General features: G+C 47.0%; 1 protein-coding gene across 1 annotated transcript in view; it reads right to left on the reverse strand.

Moving 5' to 3' along the window:
• NCKAP1 (NCK associated protein 1) overlaps window positions 1-24,615 on the reverse strand; it is a 487,736-nt gene that overhangs the window by 383,312 nt on the left and 79,809 nt on the right. The window contains exon 5 of the mRNA XM_085648703.1: window positions 22,460-22,602. Within this exon, the coding sequence (XP_085504829.1) occupies window positions 22,460-22,602 (143 nt within the window). The remainder of the gene's footprint in view (window positions 1-22,459; window positions 22,603-24,615) is intronic.

Consider the following 24,615-nt stretch of genomic DNA (forward strand, 5'->3'; position numbering starts at 1 on the left):
TTTATTTCTTGTAATCTTGCTGTCTTTCAGTGGGAGCTGTCACGGAGTAGGACAGCCTTGCCAAGAACAGAGTGTGTGGGATGTGCATTTGAAAGCGTGAGAGGGAAAGAGTTGTGGAATGTACTTTCTGGTCTCGAAGTGCAATGTTGTGGGCAGTGATGCACACATGTGCTCGGTGTTCTACATTTAGAGATGAAGTGTGTGAATCTATAAGCAGTTGTGCACAATTGTGCATTGTGTTGTACACTGATGAGAATTATGAAGTTCTTACTATCGGCTTTGACATGGCCTCATGTCATCTTGTTTTCTGTCTTTGCCTTGCTTCAGCTTCTTCTGCGTGCACAGCAATGCTTGTAAATTGTTTGGGTTAATCACGTTCAAGGATTATTTTTGTTTAATGTACTCTGGAAGGCTTTGTGAGCTTCATCAAGATAAAGGCTGGAACATGCGAGATTTGGAGAAGGGGATGTGAGAACTCCTTCCTGCCATGGGAGTGCTTGCTTGGAACCTGGCCAGTTCTGGTAAGATTCCTCTGGTGCGGGGGGGTCTTTCCCGAACCTTCTAGTGGGTTTAAAGCTGAGGGTTGTCGACTCAAATAACGGGAGTTTGGAATCTGAGTGGGGACGGAAGTGTCTATCTCAGAGTGTGGGCCCCTGGTTGCAGAGGCTCTCAATCACAGCTGTTTACTTCCCCAGTCAGGAGTGGGTGAGATGCAGTGTTTGCACCAGGTGATGTATTGAGTTTTGGTTATTGCCATTGTGATGTTTGGCCAGTGGCTTTGATCATTTGATGCATTTTCTTTGTGATGTTTGAGTGAGTCAAGGTGCACCTCCAATGTAATCATTATATATATATATATATCTATATATATTCACTGTAAAAAACATAGGTTTCAGGCACGATATAGTTGGGAATTAGCAATTAAAAAACCTTAGAAATTCACTGAAAAAACCATAGGTTTCAGGGGCGTTATAGTTAGCTGGACTTTTCACTCGTACAAAACCATTGAAATTCCCCGTTATAGTTAGTTCAGCTAACTATAACTTGCGCGCCCGCAATGCACTGCTGATGACCCGGAGTCACAGTCACAAACGTCGTCTTCTTCCTGAATAAAAGTGAGATTATGCTGCATGGTTGTTCATATTTTAAGTAGTTCGCACAGACACACATTTTAAAAACAATAAAGTTCATAATACCCACCTTCTCTGAACAGTTAGCTTGCTGCCCCATCCACCTCCTCCCTATCCATGGACTAGCCTCCTCCCTCCTGCCATGCATGGTCTGATGTGCTGCCACTGCCCTCCATTTAGCATGATGTTCCAGTCCACTCCTCCTGCCCTCCATTGCCCAATTCTATGGCCCATCATTGACCTCCTGCTTAGCCTCTGTGCTTAGCTTGCTGCCCCTATCCTCCTTCCCCCTGCCCTCCGATGTCTTTGTGCATGCCCCTGCTCCATCCTTTTTGCCCACCATGTCCCATGGACCTGCCACTCCTATCTACTCTGAGTGTTCTGTTGAGCTGCCACTCCCCTCCCACCTGCCTAGCATTGTCAGATGACTGTAACCTGTCCCTGCCACCTCCACCCTGCCTGTCCACATGCCATGCCCCTATCCCCTTCCTCCTGTCCTCCATGGTCCATTTTACTGCCACACCCTTCTGCCCTCCCTGATCTGTTGTGCTGCAACTGCTTCTCCTGCCTGCCCCGCGCGGTCTGTTGTGAGGCCCCTCCCCCTGAACTCTCTTGTCTGTGCCCAGGTCCTGACCCTCCCTTCTATCCTCCATGGTCCTTTGTGCATGCCCCTGCACCCTCCTTCTTGCCCATCATAGCCATTGTGCATGCCCCTGCACCCTCCTTCTTGCCCATCATAGCCATTGTGCTGCCACTAACCCTCCCGCTTGCCATGCATGGTCTTCTGTGCTGCCATGGCCCCTCCCACCTTCCCTGTGTGGTCAGCTAGCTGCCCCTGACCCCCTCCCACCTTCCCTCCATGGTCTGTGTGTATTCCACCATAGTCTCATTGTTGCTCTCCATGGTGTGTCTTGTTTCTAGTGCCCATCCTGCCTGACCACCATGGTCATCTTGCTGCTCCTGCCCTGCCACCTTGCCCCCAGCCCTCTGTTTCCATGTGCAGTCCCCCTATTCCCTCCCTCCTGGCTGGTCTGTTCCATTGTAATGCCCCTGATCCGTCCCTCCTGCCCTTTATGGTCTGTTATGCTGCAGCTTTCTCTCCGGTCTGTCCATTATGGTCAGCTAGCTACCATTGCCTCTTTCCCATCTGTTCTCTGTTGTCCATGTGCATGGTCCTGTCCCCTCCCTATTGCTTTCTATGGATTGTTGTGCTGCACTCCCGTCCCGCATGCGCTGTGTGGTGTATTGTGCTGCTGCAAACCCGGATGCCTGCCCTGTAGGGTCAGTTTGGTGCACCTCTCCATGTCCCTCCTGTCCTCTGTTATCCGAGTCCATGTCCCTACCCCAATTCCTCCTGCCTACCATGATTCAATGTACCATACTTTCGAACATTTTGAACATGGTAAGAGGGAGATTTTGAAAAAAAACTGGGGTTTTGATTTTCCCCTTTGAGTTACATTGAAAAAGAGGAGATTGTAGACAGGAGACAGATCAAATAAAGCCCATTTGAGCTTAAAAACATTGGACGTTTCCTGGCTGAAACGGGTCTGTTGGCATGTATGGTTGTACTACCACTGCCTCTTCCTTCTGCCCACAATGGTCTATTATATTGCCACAGCCTCTCTTGCCAGTCCTGTATTGTTGGTTTGTTGCCCCTGCCCCCCTTTCCACTGCCCTCCATAGTCTGTTGTGCTGCCACTGCCCTTCCTGCCTGCCCAGTGTGGTCAAATTGTTGCCTCTGCACTCTCCTACCTGCCTTCAATTTTCAGAGTCCGTGCCCCTGGCTTCTGCCTCTCAACAGTATCCCAATGAACAACTAGATTGCTAACATTCTATATTTATTACAAAAGTGTGGAACGCCTGACGTCATCTTGATGTAATCAAAACTGTAATACCTAGAGTATTTCCTTTAGAAATTACATATATGAGAGGGTCTTATTTGCATAAAAATTATGGTTAGTGCTCTAAAAAACTAAAATGAGGACATATTTTCTGAGTTTTCAAATAGCGACAAAGAACTTTTAAATTATTTGTAATCTATGTTTTTTTATCCAGTTGACCACTTGATTAAATGTTGCACCTTGGCAAGAGGATGTGGTGTTACTTCCAGAGCTGCAGACTTTGAAACTGGGGAACCAGGTTGGAGTTTCTGCTTCAGCTCAACATTCTGTGATTCTGGTCAAATCACTTAATCTCCCCATGTCTACAACCAAAATGAATTTGATCTTGTGTGATGTAACCAATGCTCATGTAAAGCATTCCAATACCTGACAAGTCTGCACTATATAAAACTGCAAATACACAAAACATAAGTGTTTTGCACACTTCTGTCATTGGGCTACATGTGGGCTACATCTGGGTGATATTTGTGCTGCATTTAGGCTCTTTTGTGTCTGGTGGCCATCTTGGGAGATTTATTTGTTATAAAGTTTCCTAATTTCCTCATTTACTGCAGTCTCCTCAGTAGGAAATGCTTTCAGTTTTTAGGTCTCGCCTGAGACAGCGCTTTAGCGCTGCACTCGCGAGAGCTTTTGTTAAAGGGGGATCTGGAAGTGCAAACGAGTGCTTTTCAGGCCTCCAAATACAGTGCATGTGCGCCGGGCGCGCGCACCATTTGGCAGCCTGAAAAGCACTCGTTTGCTCACTTTCACGGCCGCTTTGATGTCCTCAGTGAGCCGCGCGGCCACTGAGGACATCAAAGCGGCCGTGAAAGTGCACACCATTTGCCACCCCCTTCCTGCTTGTTGCCTTTGCTTCCTGTCACGCTACACTCCCTTACTCTCCCACCTAGACCTCTTACACAAACTAACGGAGTGTTTTACCCCTTTGTATATCTTCTACAGTTGTTTCTTCTATTATTTGTCCTCCCGTCGCTTCCTCCCATTTCCTCTGCAATAAAAGCGGATTTCTTGGCAAGTCCTCCCTAATTGCTTTAAATCCTTGTGCCATGTTCAGCATTACTTGTAGGGTGCTCGTTACCAGGGACTCTTCTGGGAACGTTGGCCAAACCTCTCTGGCCACTTGTGAAATCTTAGCATATTGTAAGAAATGCCCCGTTCCTAACTCATTTGCAGCTTGCGCGTTTTCCCGCGTGAGGAACGGAGACCAGGGGGCCATATGTAAAGGTAAGGGGGGGGGGCCCACATGCGGCCCCTGGGCTGTACTTGTTAGTATCCATGTTCTAGTCCCTCGATTCATCCCAACAATCAACTGCATGATGCCAAAAAGCCGCTACTAACGACGTCATACAAAGCATATTAATGAATTTTCACCTGCCAGCAGACACTAAGGGCACTGAAGCCTTGGGTCAGGCGATGATTCTAGAAATGAGAACGCAGCACTACAGGGGGAGAGAAAGCAGTTCAACAATGCACTTAAAAGTGTCCCTTCTAAAGAGAGGAGCCTGATGATAACGTGTATTGCAAATTTCATGAGTCAAATTCATCAAAAGGCACACGCTCTGGGCTGCATTCATAGCATAGGCCCTGCGCCAGCATGAAGGTAGGTCAGGACGATAGGTAACTCTTGAAAAGAGTATCACCAGTCAGCATGCATTTCGCCTCTGACCTCCATTCGCTTATGATATGAGTGACAATGGCCAACACGATAGAGCCATCGTCTGCGCGTCTTCACGGTTGACTTTCTTTACCATGCATTTATTTACTGGACAGGGCAAACAGTGACATTTTACAATTCAAGACGCCCAAAATGTACTGCAGGGAAGTATTTCAGCAAACATTACAAATGTAATTAGTAAACTAGTGCTGCGCGTTGTAGCTTGGATTCTTTAATTTAGCGAGGTCTTGCAGTCGGTTACCGCTGGGCTCGTCTTTGTCTGACCCCAGCACTGAGGGCATATTTTCTGAAAGTGTTCTATCTGTACTGGCACACGGCGCAACAATAACGTGTGAACACAGATTGAGGCTAATGAACTGTGACAAGTGTCTAGAGGAAGCTAGGAGCAACAAGCATTTGCAATGCAATAGGTATCGCAATTACGCAAGTTTAAGCTATTGGCATTGTAAATGACTCCGCCTTTTATTTATGTTTTAAAAACAAAAATAAAAGGCATTGTTATTTGCAATGTTAATAGCTCAAACTCGCGTAAATGCGAGACCTATTGCATTGCAAATGCTTGTTTACTTTGATTCCATCAAGAAGGTATTCAGATATGTCACACATTTGCCATAAATTCTGAATGTTAGCACTCTAGTTGCTCATTAGATCACTGTAGTAAAGCTACTGCTCACCAGGGAAGTCTGCTGCTGGTATTCAAAGTGCATGTTTCAGTCTGCATGTCAGAATTTTTTAATGAAATAGAAGAGGATTTGAGAAGTCACTCAAAATGTGCCCTAATTTTTCTTTCTGCAGCACTAATCATACTTTCTATGGCAAAATGAACCCCCTCATTTTGTTCCTTTTTAAATTAAATGTTTTAAGAATTACCACTTTATTCCAACCAAGATGGCTTCAGGTGTGCCATACGTGTGTCATAAGTAGGACTGTTAGCGCTCTAGTGGTTCTTTAGAACACTCTGGGAAGCTGCAGTAGAACACAAAGGAATCAACTGACAGTCTCTGCCCTTGTTGGATGTACATGTTTTACTGAGAATGTCAGACTTCATTCTCACATGACTGAGAAAGATAATGTGAATTTACAGAAAATATGCTCTCAGCTAGCTTATAGATCACCTTCCAAACCTCTGTGGGAAAAGCATGAGAAAATAGTTTTCTCTCAAACATGATTCACGATATCACAGCAGAAGGCTTTTTCACATGGTAAAATCACCTTAGAACACACCACAATTCCTAAAATTAGTATGGTACCATCAACAAATGATTTATAATGTAACTAAAGTCTTAAAACCTTCTATTAACTGCAATGCTTTTTAATGAGGTGCTATCATGTATATTGGTCCCAAGATGGCTGCCAACACTTCTTGGATGAAGTGCTGACAGCCAATCAGATCTCACGATGAGATGTGTGGTTAGGCTCCGCCCAGATATATATGTGAATTTACTTTTGATTTTCTCAGGAACTACTGAACGGATTTACACCATTTAAGCAAAAGGCACATGCCTGACCTGAGGACTACCTCTTTGCCAAATTTCAAGTAATTCTGTTCAGCCGTTCGGGCTGTACCTTCGACTAAAGGTCCTATGGGAAAATGCATGGGGAAAACGTGTTTTGGGACCCCCCTTTTTTCTCAGCCCCCGCTTGACGAATCACCCCGAGACTTTCAGGGTAGGAGCTGAGCGGAGCGCCCCATTCGTTTTGAAAATTTCACGAAGATAAGTCAACCGGCGCCAAAGTTATTCAAAATAGAATTTTCAGATTTCCTATGGGAACTCGGTCCTAACTATAACTATCTACTGGCGACTGCCAGTAGATTATATATATATAATCTCATCCACCAGGCGTTACACCCCCCACGCATTACCTACCTGGATTTTACCTTGCTTTCTGGGAGTTGCAGTTCTTCAACACCACTCGAACTGACAACAGGTGAGCAGTCTACCACAGGGGGCGGAGCGGGCCCTCAGCCAATAAGAGGGCAGCAGGACTCAGGATCGTGAAGTGAAAGCCTCCTGGACATTATGGCGCTGACGAAGGCTGTTGTGCAGCCGAAATGCATTCGCCCCTCAAAGGAATAAAGCTGCTTCCCTACTGTTCCCTGGTGTGGTCTCTACTCATTCGCAAGAAAGAGGTTCGTGTATTTAGTTTCCGTGTGTGCCAGAAACACGGTTTTAGAGACCCCCGCCTCACCAGTTGGCCCGATGATTACTGGCTTCGTCGCTGTTGCAGTGGCAGTCTGTGCATCCAAGTTATTGGAAGATCGGGACCCGCCATGGATTTTGGAGAGGAAAGACGGCAGTCATGAGGTTACCCAACCCCATGTTGGGCGACGTGCATTGTCATCGTTGCCCCTGCCAGATACAATCCCTGATCTCTGAGGCTGAGGCGGTCAGGGGACCCAAGGAGGCGTGATGTTCCTTTACAAAACGGGAAATTGGTTTCAAAACGAACTGTCCTGCCATTCCACTCATCCACCAGGCGTTACACCCCTCACGCATTACCTACCTGGATTTTACCTTGCTTTCTGGGAGTTGCAGTTCTTCAACACCACTCGAACTGACAACAGGTGAGCAGTCTACCACAGGGGGCGGAGTGGGCCCTCAGCCAATAAGAGGGCAGCAGGACTCAGGATCGTGAAGTGAAAGCCTCCTGGACATTATGGCGCTGACTAAGGCTGATGTACAGCCGAAATGCATTCGCCCCTCAAAGGAATAAAGCTGCTTCCAAACTGTTCCCTGGTGTGGTCTCTACTCATTCGCAAGAAAGAGGTTCGTGTATATATATATATATACTTGCAGGACGTTCTAGTATATTTGCTTGAGTCTTAATTCATATTATTTCCTGTTTTTTTATTCATCAGTATTATTCATGCACTATATTTACCAAGTGTGTTATGATTGCTTGCATATAAACATATATATCTCTTTGTGTATTCGAATCTTGTGCATTTGGCACCTGTGAAAGCCTTTCTGTTAGAGAGCATTGTGTAAAATAAAACCCCAAGCCCTATTCTAAAAGAGAGAGTCCTTGCATTTTGTAAAATAAAACCCTTTTCTAAAGGTGGTGTTTGTTTTGTGTTAAAGTCTTTAGTTGCGCCGGGTGTTGAGCCATCGTGTGGGAGCTGTATTATCTGATAGGCGCAAGCAAGACGGTGGGGTGTATTGTGGTGGATTGGTGTGGGGCGGATTGGGTTGTACTGCACAATTATGTGTTAAAGTATCATTTGAGAAATTACACATAAGAAAGAAACAATGTCGCTCTGCAATCACATTCATCATCTTTTGAGAATAGCCCCCATGATCAAAACCAAAAGAAAACATGAATGCAAAGTGAAAAAGAAGAATTGGCAAAATAAAAGAAAATTAACTATAGAAAATAAATCTTTGCAATTTTGTTTATCCTGCTGGGAATGCTTTTGCCAGTCCTATGCCTTCTGTTTGCAGGGCACTAAAAGTTAATAAGAACAAAATAACGGACGGCCACGGATTACGTTGAATCAATCAGCGCTTGTTCCTTGCTCCACAGAGAAAAGAAAATTATGTTAGGTCTGTCTGCCTTCACGAATTACGAGGCTGCAAAGAGTGCCACGCTAGCCAACAAATGGTAAGTAATGGGTGGGCTCCAAGTCCTTTTCTGTTTACAAGAGTGTCTCGCAAGCGAGACACATGCACTAGTGCAAGCTCTCGCAGTTGCGACCATAAAAATGAGGTTTTGTTTCCTCATAGAAATTATGGTTAGTGCTCTAAAAAACTAAAATGAGGACACATTTTCTGAGTTCTCAATTAGCCGCAAGCACTTTTAAATTATTTGCTATATCAATTTATCTATATGCTGTATCAACTTTATCCAGTTGATCACTTAATTATTTGTTGGACTTTGGGGAGAGAATGTGACGTTATGGCCAGAGCTGCTGACTTTGCTGCTGACTTTGCAACTGGGGAACTAGGATTGAGTTTCGGCGTCAGCTCAACATCCTGATTCTGGGCACATCACTTAATCTCCCCATGTCTTGTGTAATGTAACTGATGCTCATGTAAAGTATTCCAATACCTTTGGGTCAAGTCCAGGCTATATAAAACTGCAGTCTGAAGCTTAGAGGACAGTGGCTAAGCGGAGAGAGACAGATGAAGTGGATTGCGCTTGGGGTCAGGGTGCCTCAGTATCTAAAGTTTGGGAGCCCTGAGACACATCGTCAACCGACAGCAGGTAGTCACATGAGGGCTGCCAGATGTTCTTCAGCCTAGATGTGGGGGCTGTAGTGAGGCATAGAACTTGCTGGTTGTCTCGCAATACACTAAGCTGCTGAACCAAGCTTCTGTGGTACTGTAAAATTCGGAACCATGTCGGTGGCATGGCCCCCCCCATGCCAATTTTGGTATCAGCGAACCGCAAATGAGTAACGCGGTATGTATGAGTGTTTTCGTCATGTTTCACTGATGAATTCACCGTGCATACGATACCACATATTGAACCCTTGGGTTCCATTTTAGAACAGTAGCCATTTTGTGGTTGCCCTCACATAGGCTGCGCACTAAGGCCATGCCTAGACCTAAAGGACACGTACACCTTCTGTGACTTCTCTCTGACCTGTGCAAACTGACTCCGCCCGAGGTCAATCCTGTCCGGCCAGTTCCTTTTCTCGCGGCCTAATGTGATTAGCATCAGGGCTCGACCAATCATAAAGTCCTTGTTCGCACACGATCTCTGACTAAGCTATTTCACACCTGACTCTGTTTCCTACTTTATGGCTTGTTTTACGAGCAGGAGGTGCCCGCTTTATTGGGGTCCGCTGTTATCTGATGAGGGTTCTGAGCCTTGCTGGGTACAATGACTGTATGCTTAATGAACTGAAATGTGGGATTGTCGCTATGGCTCTGCTGTTCCTTTGAAACTAAAATATGTGAATGACTACTTGTAAAACAGGGGCGGTGTTGCCCCCAAGCGTAATTTTGTGTATATAAGTAAAGACTGGTTTTTGGTTCGGGAGCAGTCTCCTGAGAACATACATCGTGTTGTACTTCTCGGATAGCTGTGATTGGTCTGCAGCCAATAAATACGATCTTTGATTTCATCTAGAAGACTCTGTGTTTCTGTGGGTCTGAAACAGGAAGAACCCGAAGTCTTAGGGTGTGTTCCCCTGCACCGCTGGGTTCTAAAAACCCGGTACTTCACTTCGGTTGTGGGGGAGCATCTACTATCCCAGTGTAAGGCGATTTGGAGCTTGGAACGGAGTAGGGCCATGGCTGTGAAGTGACAGGTACTTTTCGGTAGATTATGTACATTGCCGAATAAAGCCAATAGTGGTTCTGGGCTTTGGTCAATTTCAGTCATCCGGGCTAATCGTGAGAAGATCACGTGCTAATATTATACGATATGCCTACATAACCATGCCATATGTCTGGAATCCGCTCCAGCAAGGTGGCATTTTGGGCAGTCGGATGACCTTGTGGGGTCAAGCCAGTGTTGATCGCAAGGGATAACTTAGGCCTTGCGCAAAAACTTGACTTGTATGACTGTGGCGATGGTTAGGTGGGACGAGACATGTTTGTGTGTAGCAGGCCTCCCATATCTTGTCAGTCAACTGGCGTGCCAGATCCGCTTCCCAGTAGCCCCATAGCTTTTCGTCGTGGGTTGACAGTAAGGCCATGCATGGAGCGTATAGTCTCGAGACTAGGCATCTCCAGTCTCCATAGTCTATCATTAGGGTCAGGGAATTCGTTCGGTGCAAGCGGATATGTCGGGATACTGGCCAGAAAAGCACTATGAATACAGTTAGTTACACGTTGATCCATGCTGGAGGCAGTTGCAAAGTAGGCGACTGTCGAGTGAGTAAGGGCATGCCCGTCTGGGAAAAGGTCCCCGAACAAGTGGGTTGTCCGGCAATGAGAGTGAGCGTGAGTAAAAGTAACAAGCCCTCCAGAAGCCACAGGGAGCCAAGCTGGTGGTGGATAAGGTTTGTATGTGTTTGGGGTCAAGGGCAATCCCCGTTAAGAGAAGGGAAACCAGAGGCGGTGGAGCAGCCTGATCAATTTCAGGCTTGGTGTAGGGAAAACGTGCACCTGTGTGAAACCAGTGATGGGCATAGTGACATTTTACAGGTAAGTAATACAAATGGAGGTGTGGCACGCCGAAGCAGCCCTGGTCATAAGGGAGACCAAGGTGTCCCAGCTGACTCGAGGGCGCTTTCTAGCTTAGGTAAGTTTGAGCAAAATGCCACGTAATGTAGTGAAGAATGAGTTGGTGAGTGGAATGGGAATATTTGGGAATAGGTAGAGGAAGTGGGGGAAGAACTAAAATACATTATAATTGTGATTCATCCTGCCATTAACAGTGGAAGGGGAGTCCACCAGCCTACCTGTGCAGTTAGTCTATCAATAGCAGGCCGTGGTTTAGCCATGTCACCTGTACCCTCTCTCGTTGAGGGAACATGGCAAGATATTTTACCAGGCCATCGCACCAGGACAGTGAGTATTAACATTGACAAGGCCTAGTGACATCTGTGAGTGGAAACAACTCTGACTTAGGCCAATTGAATAGAAGGCCAGAGAGGCCGCCAAAGCGGATCATCTCACGGAGAAGCAGAGCCAAGTTGTATTCTGTGTGCCAGCACGTTGTCGGCGTATAGGGAGAGGAGTTAGAGGCCAGGTCTAAACTGCAAGCTTCAGTGCATGCGAGTCTCCTGGAGGTGCCAAACTAGGGAGTCCATGGCTATTATGAAGAGAAAAGGGAACATGGGAAACCCCTGTCTTGTTCCATGCGGGATATAAAAGGGGGATGTCAGCGAGCCGTTGGCCCTGATGCACGCTGCGGGGTCGGTATATACAAGTCTGATCAAGGAGGTGAAGTCGCATGGGAACCCTAACTTGTAGAGGGCAGCGTGGATAAAGGGCTATTCCAGGGACTCAAAAGCCTTTTCCAAGTCTAACAGGGCAACAGTGGCCGGGACATCAGGGGCGATTCTGTTTAAGACAGTGCCTAATTTGTGAAAAAATAAGTGCTGAGGCCCTTCTCAGGAAGCCACTCCAGCTTGCACAACCCATTGCCTCTCCCAGAGCTGCCAATGGAAGTACACACACAACTAATTATCACACTCCTCCAACAGTGACAATTCAGACCATTCCAGGCCCCAAAAGCTATAAGAATAGCTTTGGAGGCCGGTATTAGTAATTTTTCATACATACTGAATGAATAAACAACTGTTGTAGCGCTTATCTCTAATTAGACAAACAGCGCCACCTTGTGGCAGACTATCATAAGTGTTGGTGCTGACAATTAAATGCCAGTGCCAAGCACCAGAAAGGACCGGCTCAAATTAATCACAGAGACAGAAAAGACGGTTCCAGGTCCAGGAAGATGGACTGTGGGAGGTATACAATTTGTTCCATCAAGAGGGAAAGACGATTAGAAAGGACCTTGGCCAAAATCTTATTACATTTTAGAAGCAAGAGGGGTCTGAGAGGGCCACACTGGTGTGGATCCTTACCTGACTTGAGGAGCAGAGTTATTACTGCTTCCTGCAGCGTCAGGGGAAGGATGCCAGTCTCTAGGGTCACCGCATACATGGCCAGCAGGTGCGGCACAAAAATGTGTCTAAAATGTTTATAGAATACCCCAATAAAGCCATCAAAACCAGGAGCTTTGGATCCATCCAACAAATCTGTGACTTGCATGATTACCTCACTGGAGAGGAGTTTACTGAGAAACTGTTAGGCAGCAAGAGCCACACCACAGCAAATCTTCTCAAGGTATGCAGTTTGATCCGTAGTATAACCGGGGTGCGGGGAGATATAGAGATGTGTATAATAGCGAAGCAGGGCTGACAGAACCCTCTTGTTAGAGGTCACTGTCAACCCCTCAGCCAGATGTAGTGCTGAGATATATGAAGACCCTGTGGGGGGGGGGTCGTAGAAGTCTGACCAGTGTGCATCCAGGATGTTCCCCTCATCAGATCGTCGGGCCCTGGCACAATTTCCCAAAAAAGAGCACCTCACATTTGGCCAAATCATGATAATCGGCAAGTAGCGTGGCACATTGGTGCAATTGTGTTTCGCAATGATGCCGGGCATCCATGGTATCTAGTTCGGCCAGTACCCCCTCCAAGCAAGCCAGGTCCCTAAACATGTCACGCAGCATTCCTGAATGCCTAGAAATACATATGCCCCAGATGAACGTCTTAAAGGCCTCTCCTAAGGTGGCCTGTTTGTCCACTGAACCATCATTACGCTGAAAGAATTCCACCACCGCCATGTTCAGTTCAGAGTGGAAGAGTGCATCCTGCCCCGCCATAGCAGGAAAGCGCCATTGCCTCTCCAGTGCGGGAGCATGTATTGTGGGGAGCAGAGCTGTGTGCGTGTGCTGGGGTTGAGACATGTTGCAGCTGACAGGCATTCCAGAGCATATAAGTGGAACAGAGTTCGTGAAGAACACGGAGTGACTGCAGCTTGCCAGCCGGAGAGACCGCCATAGCGTTAAGGGAGGCATCCAACAGCAGACTAAAGTCGCTCCCATGATTATGTGGTAAAAGTCCATTCGCCCTATATGAGCGTATAGTGTCTGAAAGAACTAAGAGGATTCGACATTGGGGGCGTAAATGTTAGCAAGCAACACCAGATGCTCTGCCAGTGTCCCTGTCACCAGTGCGTACCTGCCTTCCTAATCCAATATGAAGGCAGTGGGGTGGAATGGGAGATTTTGGTGGATGAGAGTACAGACACCACGTGCATATGTGCTATAACATGAGTAGTAGCATTGTGGGCACAATGTGGATGCAAATGTATGGGACTTCCATAGTGGGAATTGGGTCTCCTGTAAAAAAGAGAGAGATACTGCAAAACCTGCTTGACCTTTCATGGGTTGTTTGGCATCTGATGTTCCAAGAGAAGGACATAAATGTCACCGTCTGTGTCTTATACCACTCTGGTAGCACCATTGAGGAATGTAGGAAGCTCTGTGCAGTAGTGTGTGCGCGCGTAGGGAATTACAATTGAAAAATATAAACAACAAATAATAACTCAAACAATTTCTGATTGATTGACCCTGTTAGAACCGGGGTCTCTAGTTGGCAGGAGTATGCACCCTAGTCCAAGTAGGGACCACCGCTTCCGACAGGGTACCCTGGCACAGAGCAGGTAGGCAAAACTTAAGAGGCAGTGTGTAAAGTATCTGTGCAACACACAACTACAGTAACACAGTAAAAGCACTCACAAAAGGACACCACACCAATTTTATATAAAACTAAAGGTATCTTTATCCAAATATTATGCAAGATCCGAAAAATATGACAAGAAAATTCCATGGATAGTGAAAGTTTCCAATATGTAATGTCTCTGGGGAGATTGCCACCAATACCTGGTAGTAGCTGTCTCTTAGGGGGATGTACTGGGGGCAAACACAGTTCCTCAAGCGCAGTCGGTTATACACTGCTCGCAGCACTTATGAGCCTTTACCACTTTAGATGAGACAGTACTTTTGAGTCAGGTCCAAAGAAAGATAGGGCTGGAGTGGCTACCCGGTACGGGCAGAAAACGCTGGGTGGAACAGTCCCTGGATTGACCCGACTACCAGGGCATTGTCCAGATAGCCCCCGGTGCACCCGCTATTCAATACATGCTGTCCCCCGTGATGGCAGTGTGACGCTTACACTGACGTGCTGTGCGGTGATTAGGTTCCAAACAAGATGTCTTGCGCATGGGCCAAATGCCAGGATTATGCTTTTAAAAATGTCCCAAATACCCCCGCTCTCCAGGTGCGGCCCTACCGAGTCCTCAGTGCAGTCTCTAGCACTCACTCGTAACGAGGGCAGTCCACGCAGCCTACAATCCGCTCCCGCCAACTTCCCCCACACAGCAGCTCACCTTGCACGCTGTCAGTTATCTGAGGCGGGCCCCGGCTTCAAGGCTTCGCGGGTCAGCTTCGTCTCAGCGATCAACCTGGCCTGCGGCCGTGACATCAGGGAAGCCCTGGTTGCTGGGCAACACCCCCGTGCCTGCCCCAATCTCAGCACGGCTCCACTGAACTCACTGGGGAAGCCCACGCAGCCCTCCTTGAGGCTCCCAGGCCAGCGGCGGTGATCTTTGGCACCCAGCGATTCACGGCAACAGCGCGTCCCTTCCAAAGTGCCTCTCGGCAACGGCACCTCTTTACTACAGCGCTGTCCAGCGCAGTCGGGTCCCGGGCGGCGGCGGTGATTCCTGGGCGATCAGCGCTTCCTTGGGCAGCACGCAGGTCACGGCCATGCACAGCGCTTTCTCTGCCACAGTGCTTTACAGCTCAGTTTGTGCACAGCGCTTCTCAGCGCATTCTGTCCCGAAGCAGCGGCGGCGATTTTTAGGCATACAGTGCTGCAAGGGCAATTCAGTTCGTTGCTGTCTTTTATGGGCCTCTTTTCTCTCAGCAAGGCAGTTCCACCATGTTGCTGGGACAGTCCTTGGGTGCAATTCTCGTGGTTCCCCAGTAACAAGGAGGGGGACCAGTCAAAAGAGGGAAAATAAGAGTGGAGACACACTGGAGATGGTATTCCTGGGTCCCCTCTGGCAGGGCAAGATCAGCAGGCAGGACAACTCCGCTAACTTGGGGCAGCAGTTCCTGGGAGCAGTCAGCCTCAGTAGTGTAGCAATCCTCTTAGCGCAGCAGTTTTTACTCCAGCAGAGAGTCGCCCTGGTCCAGAAGTGTAACAAGGATGTGTGGCCAGAACCCTCCCTAATATAACCTAAAGTCAGGTGACCGGGAGGGGCGGCACCTTCTGGAAGAGTCTAGGGGTTGGAAATCTCTGGAAAAATCCAGGAGGCTCTGGGGGTGTTCCCTTCCTTTCCTACCTTTCTGTCAATAGGGACAAACTGCTACAGTTGTAAAAAGTCCCAGACTGTGCAGACTACCAGTATGCAAATGAAGGGTAGGCCTCGCTGAAGTAGCAGGGCCTGCAGCTGATACTCTAGTGTCACCATGCTTTTAAAGGAGAGCACCTGCACCTCAGCACTGTTTTGCAGTGGTAAGGGGCCCAGAGTCCTAATGTCCAACAAAAATATGGGTCCAGTAGGAGGCAAAGAGGGCAAAAAATTGTAGGGGAAGACCACCCTAGGGCTGACAGGTCTAACAGCCCCCCACCCACACCGACAGAAACTAGCCCAGTAAATCCTATTGCAAACATTCCCTTAAAACAAAGAAACATATAAAGTCACCATGATAGTGTGTACAATACGGGAGTGGCAACGCTGCGGCGGGTAAGCTCAGTCAGTGAACGGATCTTGTAGGATGGGGAGAGGAATGGGTCATTGTCTAGCAGGTGCAAGGTAAGTCCTGGGGACTGCCCTGTATTGCAGCAAAGGGGCGGGAGACAAAGCACACAGTGCCGTCGTAGGAAGGCACGGCAGGACCGTCCAGTGGGGTTCGCTGGGTCATTCTGGGCGGAACAGGTCGGCACTAACACTGCAATGTAAATGCAGAGGGGGGATTGTTCTGGAGTGGACCGGCACGAAGGGACGTGGTCCCAGGCGAGTTCCTTGCAGAATTGCTGGGCCGCAGATGGGGTGTCAAAAAAGTGTGTCTTCCGTTCAACATTCACCCTGATGCTGGCCGGGTAGACTATGCCGTAGCCTAATCCCAGTTTCTGGAGGGCTGACTTGGCACCTGTAAAATTCCAGAGGGTCGACTGGACCGCCATTGTGAAATCAGGGAATAAGGAGATTGCGGAGTCCTGACACTGCAAGGGGGGAGGGAGGTGCGTTTTCCAGGGCTAACCTCAGGGCTACATCGTGGTCCTAAAAATTAAGCAGTTTGGCAATTATTGGTCTTGAGAGGGTGGGGGGAGCGGAACACAGGCCCAGAGATCGATGGCCCATTCCATAACGAAGGTGGATGTGAAGTTCGGTCTGCCAAGCAAGTCAGATAGCAAGCGTTCAACAAACAGGTCTAGGTGTCCCGTGTGGGTGGATTCGGTTACTTCCAGAATGCGTAGGTTGTTGCAACGGCCTAGCGCCTCGAGGTCTTCATTTGTGATGGCCAACAAAATGAGCAGTTGGTCCAGCCTCTCCAGTTGCTCCGTGGTAGTTGTGTCCCCATCTTCAAGGCCCAAAATGCATTACTCTGCGAAGTCTAATTGAATGTTTTTTCAGTCCAATCGTTCTCCCTGGGGGCCTCGATGGTATGGGCGCGTATCAAATCTGTTATTACTGGATCAAAAGCCAGCCCTAAGCACCTCCATTATGGTGTATAAACCAGTCAGTTGTTTGTTATCTGATCCTCATGCAGCCCCCAGTTCCATTATGGGTGCAGGCTTGCAGCGTCCGTCTGCTTGGGTTTTTCCAAAAGGTAGCTTCTGCTGTTTGAAATACCCATGTACCATGTCTGGAGACAGATGAAAAGGAGTGGTGCGTGCCCTGTGTTCCCGCTAGATAGACAATCTGGCTAGGCCTAACTGTACCTGGGGCAAGCACCTGAGGGGAATACGGGTGCGACGTGAGATCATTAGCAGTGGTCCGAAAGGGTAGGTGGTTTGGGTGTTCCCCTTTAGCTGCACAAGAGCAGAGCCAGTGAGTCAGCCGTAGCGCTGAGTGATTCCTGGGCGTCGAGGAGGGTTCAGGGATCAGGATCAGGATCAGGGATCGTAGGATTGGCACAGCATTTTTGCCGCCTACTTGGCTCGTGCTGAGGCTAGGGGCACGTGGTGCTTAGGTAGGTCAACGATGTGGTGATCGCCAGTAGGATGGGAGGAGTTAGGTAGCGTGCAGTAGAATAGGCCAGGAAATCTTCACCCAGGAGGCAGTAGGTAAGTATACAGGGCCCTTCTCAGCCAACGCAGTCCCAGCAAAGAGTTGATCGGGCTGAGGATGTGGTATCCAGTCGGCCAACTGTGCCGGCCACCGAGATGGGCCCTATTCCCAGTCGAGAGTAGTGAGCCAAGATCAGGGATCCAAACTCGGCAAGAGGGAAGGCAGCGTCCACACCAGGCCGCTTAAGTTGCCACTCAGACTGCCACAGGGAGACTCAGTAAGTGTAGTGTGGCCGCTAGGCCTCATATGGGAAGGTTCCCTGTATGCTGCGGCCTGCTGATCTGTGCAGTGCCCTCCGTAGGCATGTGGACAGTCGGTAGGATGCACGGGCCGCAGTGAGAATCCGAGCCCCCAATCGGGAATGTGGGGCCAGTGCACCAGCTCCTCAACTGCAGCCGCGGGGAGATGGGCGGGCCAGCCACTCAGTATATCACCCAAACTGCCGTGGCAGGCTCGGAGGATCGTGGAAGGTTGTGGACCCCCAAGCATGAACGGGTCCTGGCTAGAGCTGCGCGGATACAAGCGTAGTGTTCTCCGTGGGTGCTAAACCTGAGCCGAGCAATCCAGCTTGGCACAGTGGCCTCGATACCGCAGGCTCACCCGCAGACCCTGTCACCGAGGGGCCTCTGGGAAGCAGGCTGAGCCACCCATTTCTCGCCCACTTGTGCCACCTTAAGTCTTCCCCAATCGCCATTCTCCAGACAAAGTCCATCAGGGGGAAGCTGGATTACACACAGGATCTGAGCAGATGCGAGCTAGGGGCCACTCAAGCCGTGATTTTGGCTGAATCAGCCGGAGCTTTAATGCCATACGCCCATTATGGTCGCTGGCTTAGCCATGCCCCAACTCCTGTAAATGTATTTACAGGACACAGAGACAAGTCCCTGAGTCTTGTAATGGCTGCCAAAACATATTGTTCAGGTTGAAACCAACCAATCAAGATTGACTAGTTCCCTTTAAACTGGCCAATCAGAGTAAATCTAGACACCAACTGTCCAGATAGCTATATTTTTTTAACCTCAATTTCTCAAAAACTACTGAACGAATTTACACCAAATCACAAAAAGCACAATCTCTGTATGCGAAGATCTAGCTTACTGCCAAATTTGGTGCAATTCCATTCAGCAGTGTTTGCTGAACCTTGTCTAAAGAAGTCTATAGAAAAAAATATCGGGATTTTGTGTTTTGGAAACCCCCGCCCACTTCCCCCGCCCCCCCCCCCCTCGCACACAGCCCCACATTTTTTCCTCGGCACCCACATGACGATCACCCCAAAACTTTCCATGCACAAACTAGTCAAAAAGTATCACCTATTTTTTAAAGTTTCATGGAGATTCGTCTAATGGGGCAAAAGTAAAACACTTTTCCTATGTAACAGCTCACCTAACTATAACTACCAAGTGGCAACTGCCACAGGATAATATATCTTTCTGGGCTCTGCAATGAAGTTCACACCTGTTACCCCCACAAGTTGACTTAAAATACTAAACTAGGAAATGCTGTGTTTTTTCTTAGACTAAGTCCAATCAGTGTCAAGTCTTTTTGCTGGGAAGCATATGCATATTCATAATTGAGCAAGCTGTCATTTGTGTAGATTATTCAATGATTTCACAAATAAGCTAATCATTTACATAAACAACTTGTGACCACAAGTGGGGAAAAAGGATAACATGATGATTTTTACCATAACAAAGAAGGCCTATTCACAGACATAATATACTATTGCATCCATGAAACCCTTCGGGTATCAGATATATGTAGCATTTGGAATTTGTTCAAAAGGTCACACTACACACAGCCAACGACAGAGCTTTTACGGTCTACTTACCGTGGACAATTTAATAATGAAATGCCCAATGAATACATACTGATGGTGAACATAAACTACGTCTTTTGAAATGTCCCCAAGAATCTGAGTTTAGGGAGTAATTGAAAACACTCCAAATTCTACACTGCAAATAATGTCAGGTGATTCGGAGGAAGATGTTTTCAAAAAGTGTTTTTATGTACATTGCCTTACAAAAGGAAGACAAAAAAGTAGAGAAATTCAATTGATAACAGGAAATGTCATCATTTTCCTTTCTCACACTTTTCCTGATTAAAATGGTACCCCACTAGTGCAGTTGGGCCTATAATCTGAGAAAGGAAATGCCAATTAACATGACCACGGAAATTGCAAGAAAGAAGCTTGCAATTATGCTAATTTTTGGGAAGTGGTTTGCAGCGATATTTGGGCAGGAGCACATTTGGCACCGAGAGAGACCTATCATGTCGATACATCTGTGAAAACTTCACATTGAGATAAGTTCTAAATGTGGATGCCATCACCTTTTCTTACCCAGAAAGATCTCGAAAGTCAATCACTGGTTCATATTTTTGTGACAAAGTTCTGGAATTTGTGGACCAAAAAATCTTTGCATTCTCACCAACTGATGGAAACTGTACCTCACCTTCGTAGCTGGGTCTATTGTAATGGACAGAAAGAATCTGTAGCCGTGAGTAATCACTGTACAATTAATGTAGTCTTCACATGGCTGAAAGATGTGACTTATTCCTGACCCACGTAACAGGTCCCCCCACGTATACGAGATACTCCTGTCATAAAGATACATGTTGGAAGGTCGGATAGTGGGACTTTTGCCAAATGCCAAAAATTAATGAGTTTTCTGACACACCAAAAACATTTTATTTTTCTCTTTTACCCATACTGTGACATTTGTAGCACATTTTGTTTAAACTAACGAGCTGTGTAAGGCAAGATACATCACCCATTTGCTTTCAATTGATTATGGAGCATGGAGCACGCACTCTGCCAGAGGACAGCAGTCTCTGATCTTCACTTCTCCCAGATGACCACTTCAACCCAGAAGCGATGCATCAGTTACCACTGTGGGCTCCGAGTGGGGAATGGACAGGGGTCTGCAGGTGACCCAATCGCAGTCTAGTAACCACCACTGCAAGTCTTTCAGAGTCTCCTTCAAATACTGAACTTAGTCGGAGACATCCCCTTGATGTTAGGCCCACTGAGACTTTAGATTCCACTGCAGAGCCCAAATAAGCCACCTGGTGTACTCGACCAGCAAGATGGAGGTAGTCATCAATCCTACCACCTCAAAATCAACTGAATTGTGTCCAGAATGGCACTGATGAAGTGAAGCATCTGAAAAGGAGTCAGGTGGGACTTTGACACATTGATGGTGAAACCCAAGGTTGAAAGAAGATTTACCATAGTCTGGAGGTGGTAGACTATTGCCTGAGGCGAGCTCGCCTTTAACAGCTAGTTGTCACCAATGGGCCTCCCAGGTGGGTACATGAAAATAAGCGTCCTGCAGGTCTAATGCCACCACCCAGTCTCCAGGGTCAAAGGCAGACAACGCCTGAGCCAGTTTAGGCATTTAGATTTTTTTCTTCCAGAGGAAAGCATGAGAGGGTGCAGGTCTAAAATCAGGTGAAGGCCTTGGTCCCCGTTCAAGCTGTATTGGGACAATTTCACCCCAAACAACACTTGCTGGCGTTGACCAGCAAATGGATATGATTTCGATCATCCTATGGTCATGTCCAATCTTAGATTCCTATTCGCACTTGACCTGGAAGACACTTCATTCCCCTAGTTTTATCTCTTTTCAAGAATCCCTTAAATTGGCGTTCCTTCATGACGTTATTGATGCAGACAACACGTCCTCCCATTGGGAGCGGTGGATGTCGACGGTCCCCAAGAATGCTATCTTATGACAGTGGCGCACCTCCCAGGTGCCCACACACCTGGAGTGGTTCATGGAGCTCTACCGACTGGCCACATATTAACAGAAAGTTTACATGATCCACGATCAAATGCATTCCTTCAATAATGTTTGGGTTCTTTTTCTTAGCAACCAATACCTTGAGCCTCCTCCTTGCAAAGGCTCCTGCTTCTTTCGCATCACCGGCGGGTGGACCAACTAATCACCTGCACGACTTGGATGCAGGCTGGATGGTAGTGGGGAGGGGGCTACCATCGAGTGGGGTGTGCAGGACACATTTAGTCTACTCACAGTCCAGGAGGTTCCAAACCTAGTTCAGGTTTAGGGGCAGGGCACGGGGATGGTTCTGGACTGTTGTATATGTGTATGGGCAGGTATTGTGAATGGTCCAATGTCAATGGATATTATTATTGTGGAGCAGATAATGCAGATCGCTGCAGTACGGATGTGGAAGTGTGGAAATACACTGGTGGATTTGATTCCTTCTTATTATAAACACTGGCTCCTTTTCTTCTTCTGGTTGTGTTGATTCCTTTCTGCATTTATTTGCTTCTGCATTAGTACTGTAGGGTACTGATGTGTGATTGTTCTGAAAATCTAAAAAAAAACTTTAAAAAAAAAAACTAATACCAGGCCGGGTGGCAGACAACAGAGAGTTCCAGACAAAAAACAAACATCCACTCGAACAAATGCTAGAGCAGAAAGTTGAGGGTGCATCATGTGATTTGAGGTGAATAAACAAAAGTGGAAGTTGCTCGAAGGAAAACAAAGAGTGACTAAAAACTAAGTTTCAAATAAACTTTAAGAAAACCTTAGAGTCTTTTAAAAATATTTTATAAACCATATAACAAAAAACATTAAACGGGGTTGTGGTCAGCAGAGAGGTTTCCATCAAAGCTACTTGGTGACCCGTAGTGCAGGACAAATGCTAGTTTATTGACCCAAGCTCAGGGGACCCAGTTTCACAGCCTTAAAACCAGTACATTCTTTGAAAGAAAGGACGGCAGCACGAGTTTCAGCCAAATGTAACTGAGGGAAGGAGGGCAAGAGTAGCACAAAGCCTACTAACAAAATGTTACATTACCTATGCTATTTATTAAGGTAGACATATGCCATCAAACCATAACTTAAGGTTCCTAAATGAGGTTTAGTCACTCAGGGTTAAAAGTTTGGCTAACAAAAAAACAGCACGCCATCATTTGCAAAATAACTATCAATGCTTGTACAGAAATTGAATCAAGTTTACCTTGATCCATGCGTCATATCGTGGGCATAATTGTACAATCCGATTATGGCTTTTCTTTCTTCTATTCGAGACAACATTATCATGAGGGTTGTGTATGTTATCATCAAATCTAAATAGTTCCTTGTTAAATCAAAGTTGACAGTCTAGAAAGAAAAATAAATTGCAATATTATTTCTCAATAGAATTTAAATAATGGGCCATGAACATAGGAATGAAAATGGAACCTAAGTTTCTATAAATATGTTTTACAGGCTCTTTTCATCTAGCACTGTATCAGAATTTTAAATCAAAATGTGCTTTTCATAAAAATCACATAACAAGTTACTTAAATTTTTTCACTTACCATCACACTGTTCTTTTCAGACGCTTTATCCATTTAAAAACATGATAAATATAACCTCACTTACTCATCAGTGAAAAAAGAAGTTAAAAAAAGCTTGGGCACAGTGAACTCAACGCTCGCCGTTGATAAAATGCAGTGTCTGCGAGTATAAAACAGTGGTATGTACAGTGCGGAATAAAACACAGGTTATTATTAGCAATAAGAAGCTGCATAAGACGTCTAGTTCCAATTACAGAGCAGGTGTGCCAGTTAAAAGAAAAAACTTCACCTCTGCCAAACACTGCGCTGTTGCAGGGACCTTGCAAAGGGACCCTGGGTGTGGTCCGAGTTGAGGCCTGCAAGACTAACCTCTGAAATATGAGCATTAATTCTTTAACAGCTTTCCCCTTCCATGTGCTTTCATACTGAGACGTGCTCCTGTGGTAGGCCTCCAAGGGCCTTCAGTATGCTTAAAGCATTAAGCAAGAGACCTAACTCTTACCTTTGTAAATTAATATCCGCACAGTTCTATCTTAACCCCAGCTGCCGCTGCCATCAGGGAGCGAATGAAGGAAAACTCCAGGAAGCTTCCCTGGGGATTGCACAGTTTTTTAGAAAGCGATGCGGCATCCTTTAGAGCCTATTTTCAGCACCCATTGGCCTGGTGGTATTTAATTACACCAACTTCATCTTGACTGAGCACAACACAAGTAATTGGGGATGCCTTTTTCGGAACTGCTGCCACCGCTGTCACTGTTGGGCTGCCTGTAAGAGGACTCCATGCCCCACAATCCATCATACTCCAAGGAGGGAGGAGGAGCTGCCCACGCGCACAAAAGCGCTGTTGTCTTCCCGCCACGCAGGACCTGCGCGGGCAAAGGCCAGGCCCGTCCTTGCCAGTCATTGCCAGGAAGAGGCAGGGCAAGGCCACCCCCCTTCATTCTTTCTTGGGCATTCGGACTGAGGACATTGTGCTGGCAAGCCACCCTGGTCAAGGTACTGTGTTTGTTGTATTGCCCACAAATTGTATTATGAACCCCTGCAAGCCAAGCTGTAAACTAGTCTGGAAATCCTGATTGAGTAAAACCCTGTGGCCCTATTGCGTGCTTGATATCAATTAGTTTTGATAAATCAGAGTTCTGTTTTATCTGTTACTAGTTAAAAGCGCTGAAAGATAAGGAAGAGGAAAACTATGGAGGGGAGTGGGAGTAGTGGGGGAGGTGTCAATGGCCGGTCCGAGAAAGGAAAAAAGGCTAGGAAATCTCAGAAGCATTCAGGTAGTAACTGTCATAGACCGCATAGATACTCTCATTAGCGAACACGAAAAGATCTTGGAGGCTAATCCATCTATCCATAGTAGCCCCGATAAAGCCCCCCATCTGTCCACCCTTCCATCCAAGACCAAAGGCAGTAGTTTTCCTACAATTCCTGCAATTTTTCAAAAACCATTTAGAAAAGGGCTTCCTGTATCAAGAGCAGAGACAAACCTAGAAGAAGAGGAAGTTTGCCCCCATCTATCGTTCTCCCTGGCGCTGCTCCCCAACAGATGGGTGGTGGAATCTCTTGCGTAAACAGGTTTACACCATTGTCGGATCTGCCGGACACGGATAGGGAAGAAATACCCAAACTATCCCTGTCGCCGGCCCCTGGTAGCGGGGTAGGTCTTGGACCGAGTTGCGAATCCCAGGTAAGACTCCATCTAATAAACACTCTTAGACTTGAAAAAGAGGCAATGAAACTGATGATCGAGAGCCTTACTGCCCTGGTCAATTGCTTAGTCCATAAAGATTCCTCTGGGCCCCGGGTAGCGGGCCCCATTAAGTTATATTCAACA

Source organism: Triturus cristatus, chromosome 3_2, assembly GCF_964204655.1.
Source record: "Triturus cristatus chromosome 3_2, aTriCri1.1, whole genome shotgun sequence".
NCBI lineage: Eukaryota > Metazoa > Chordata > Amphibia > Caudata > Salamandridae > Triturus > Triturus cristatus.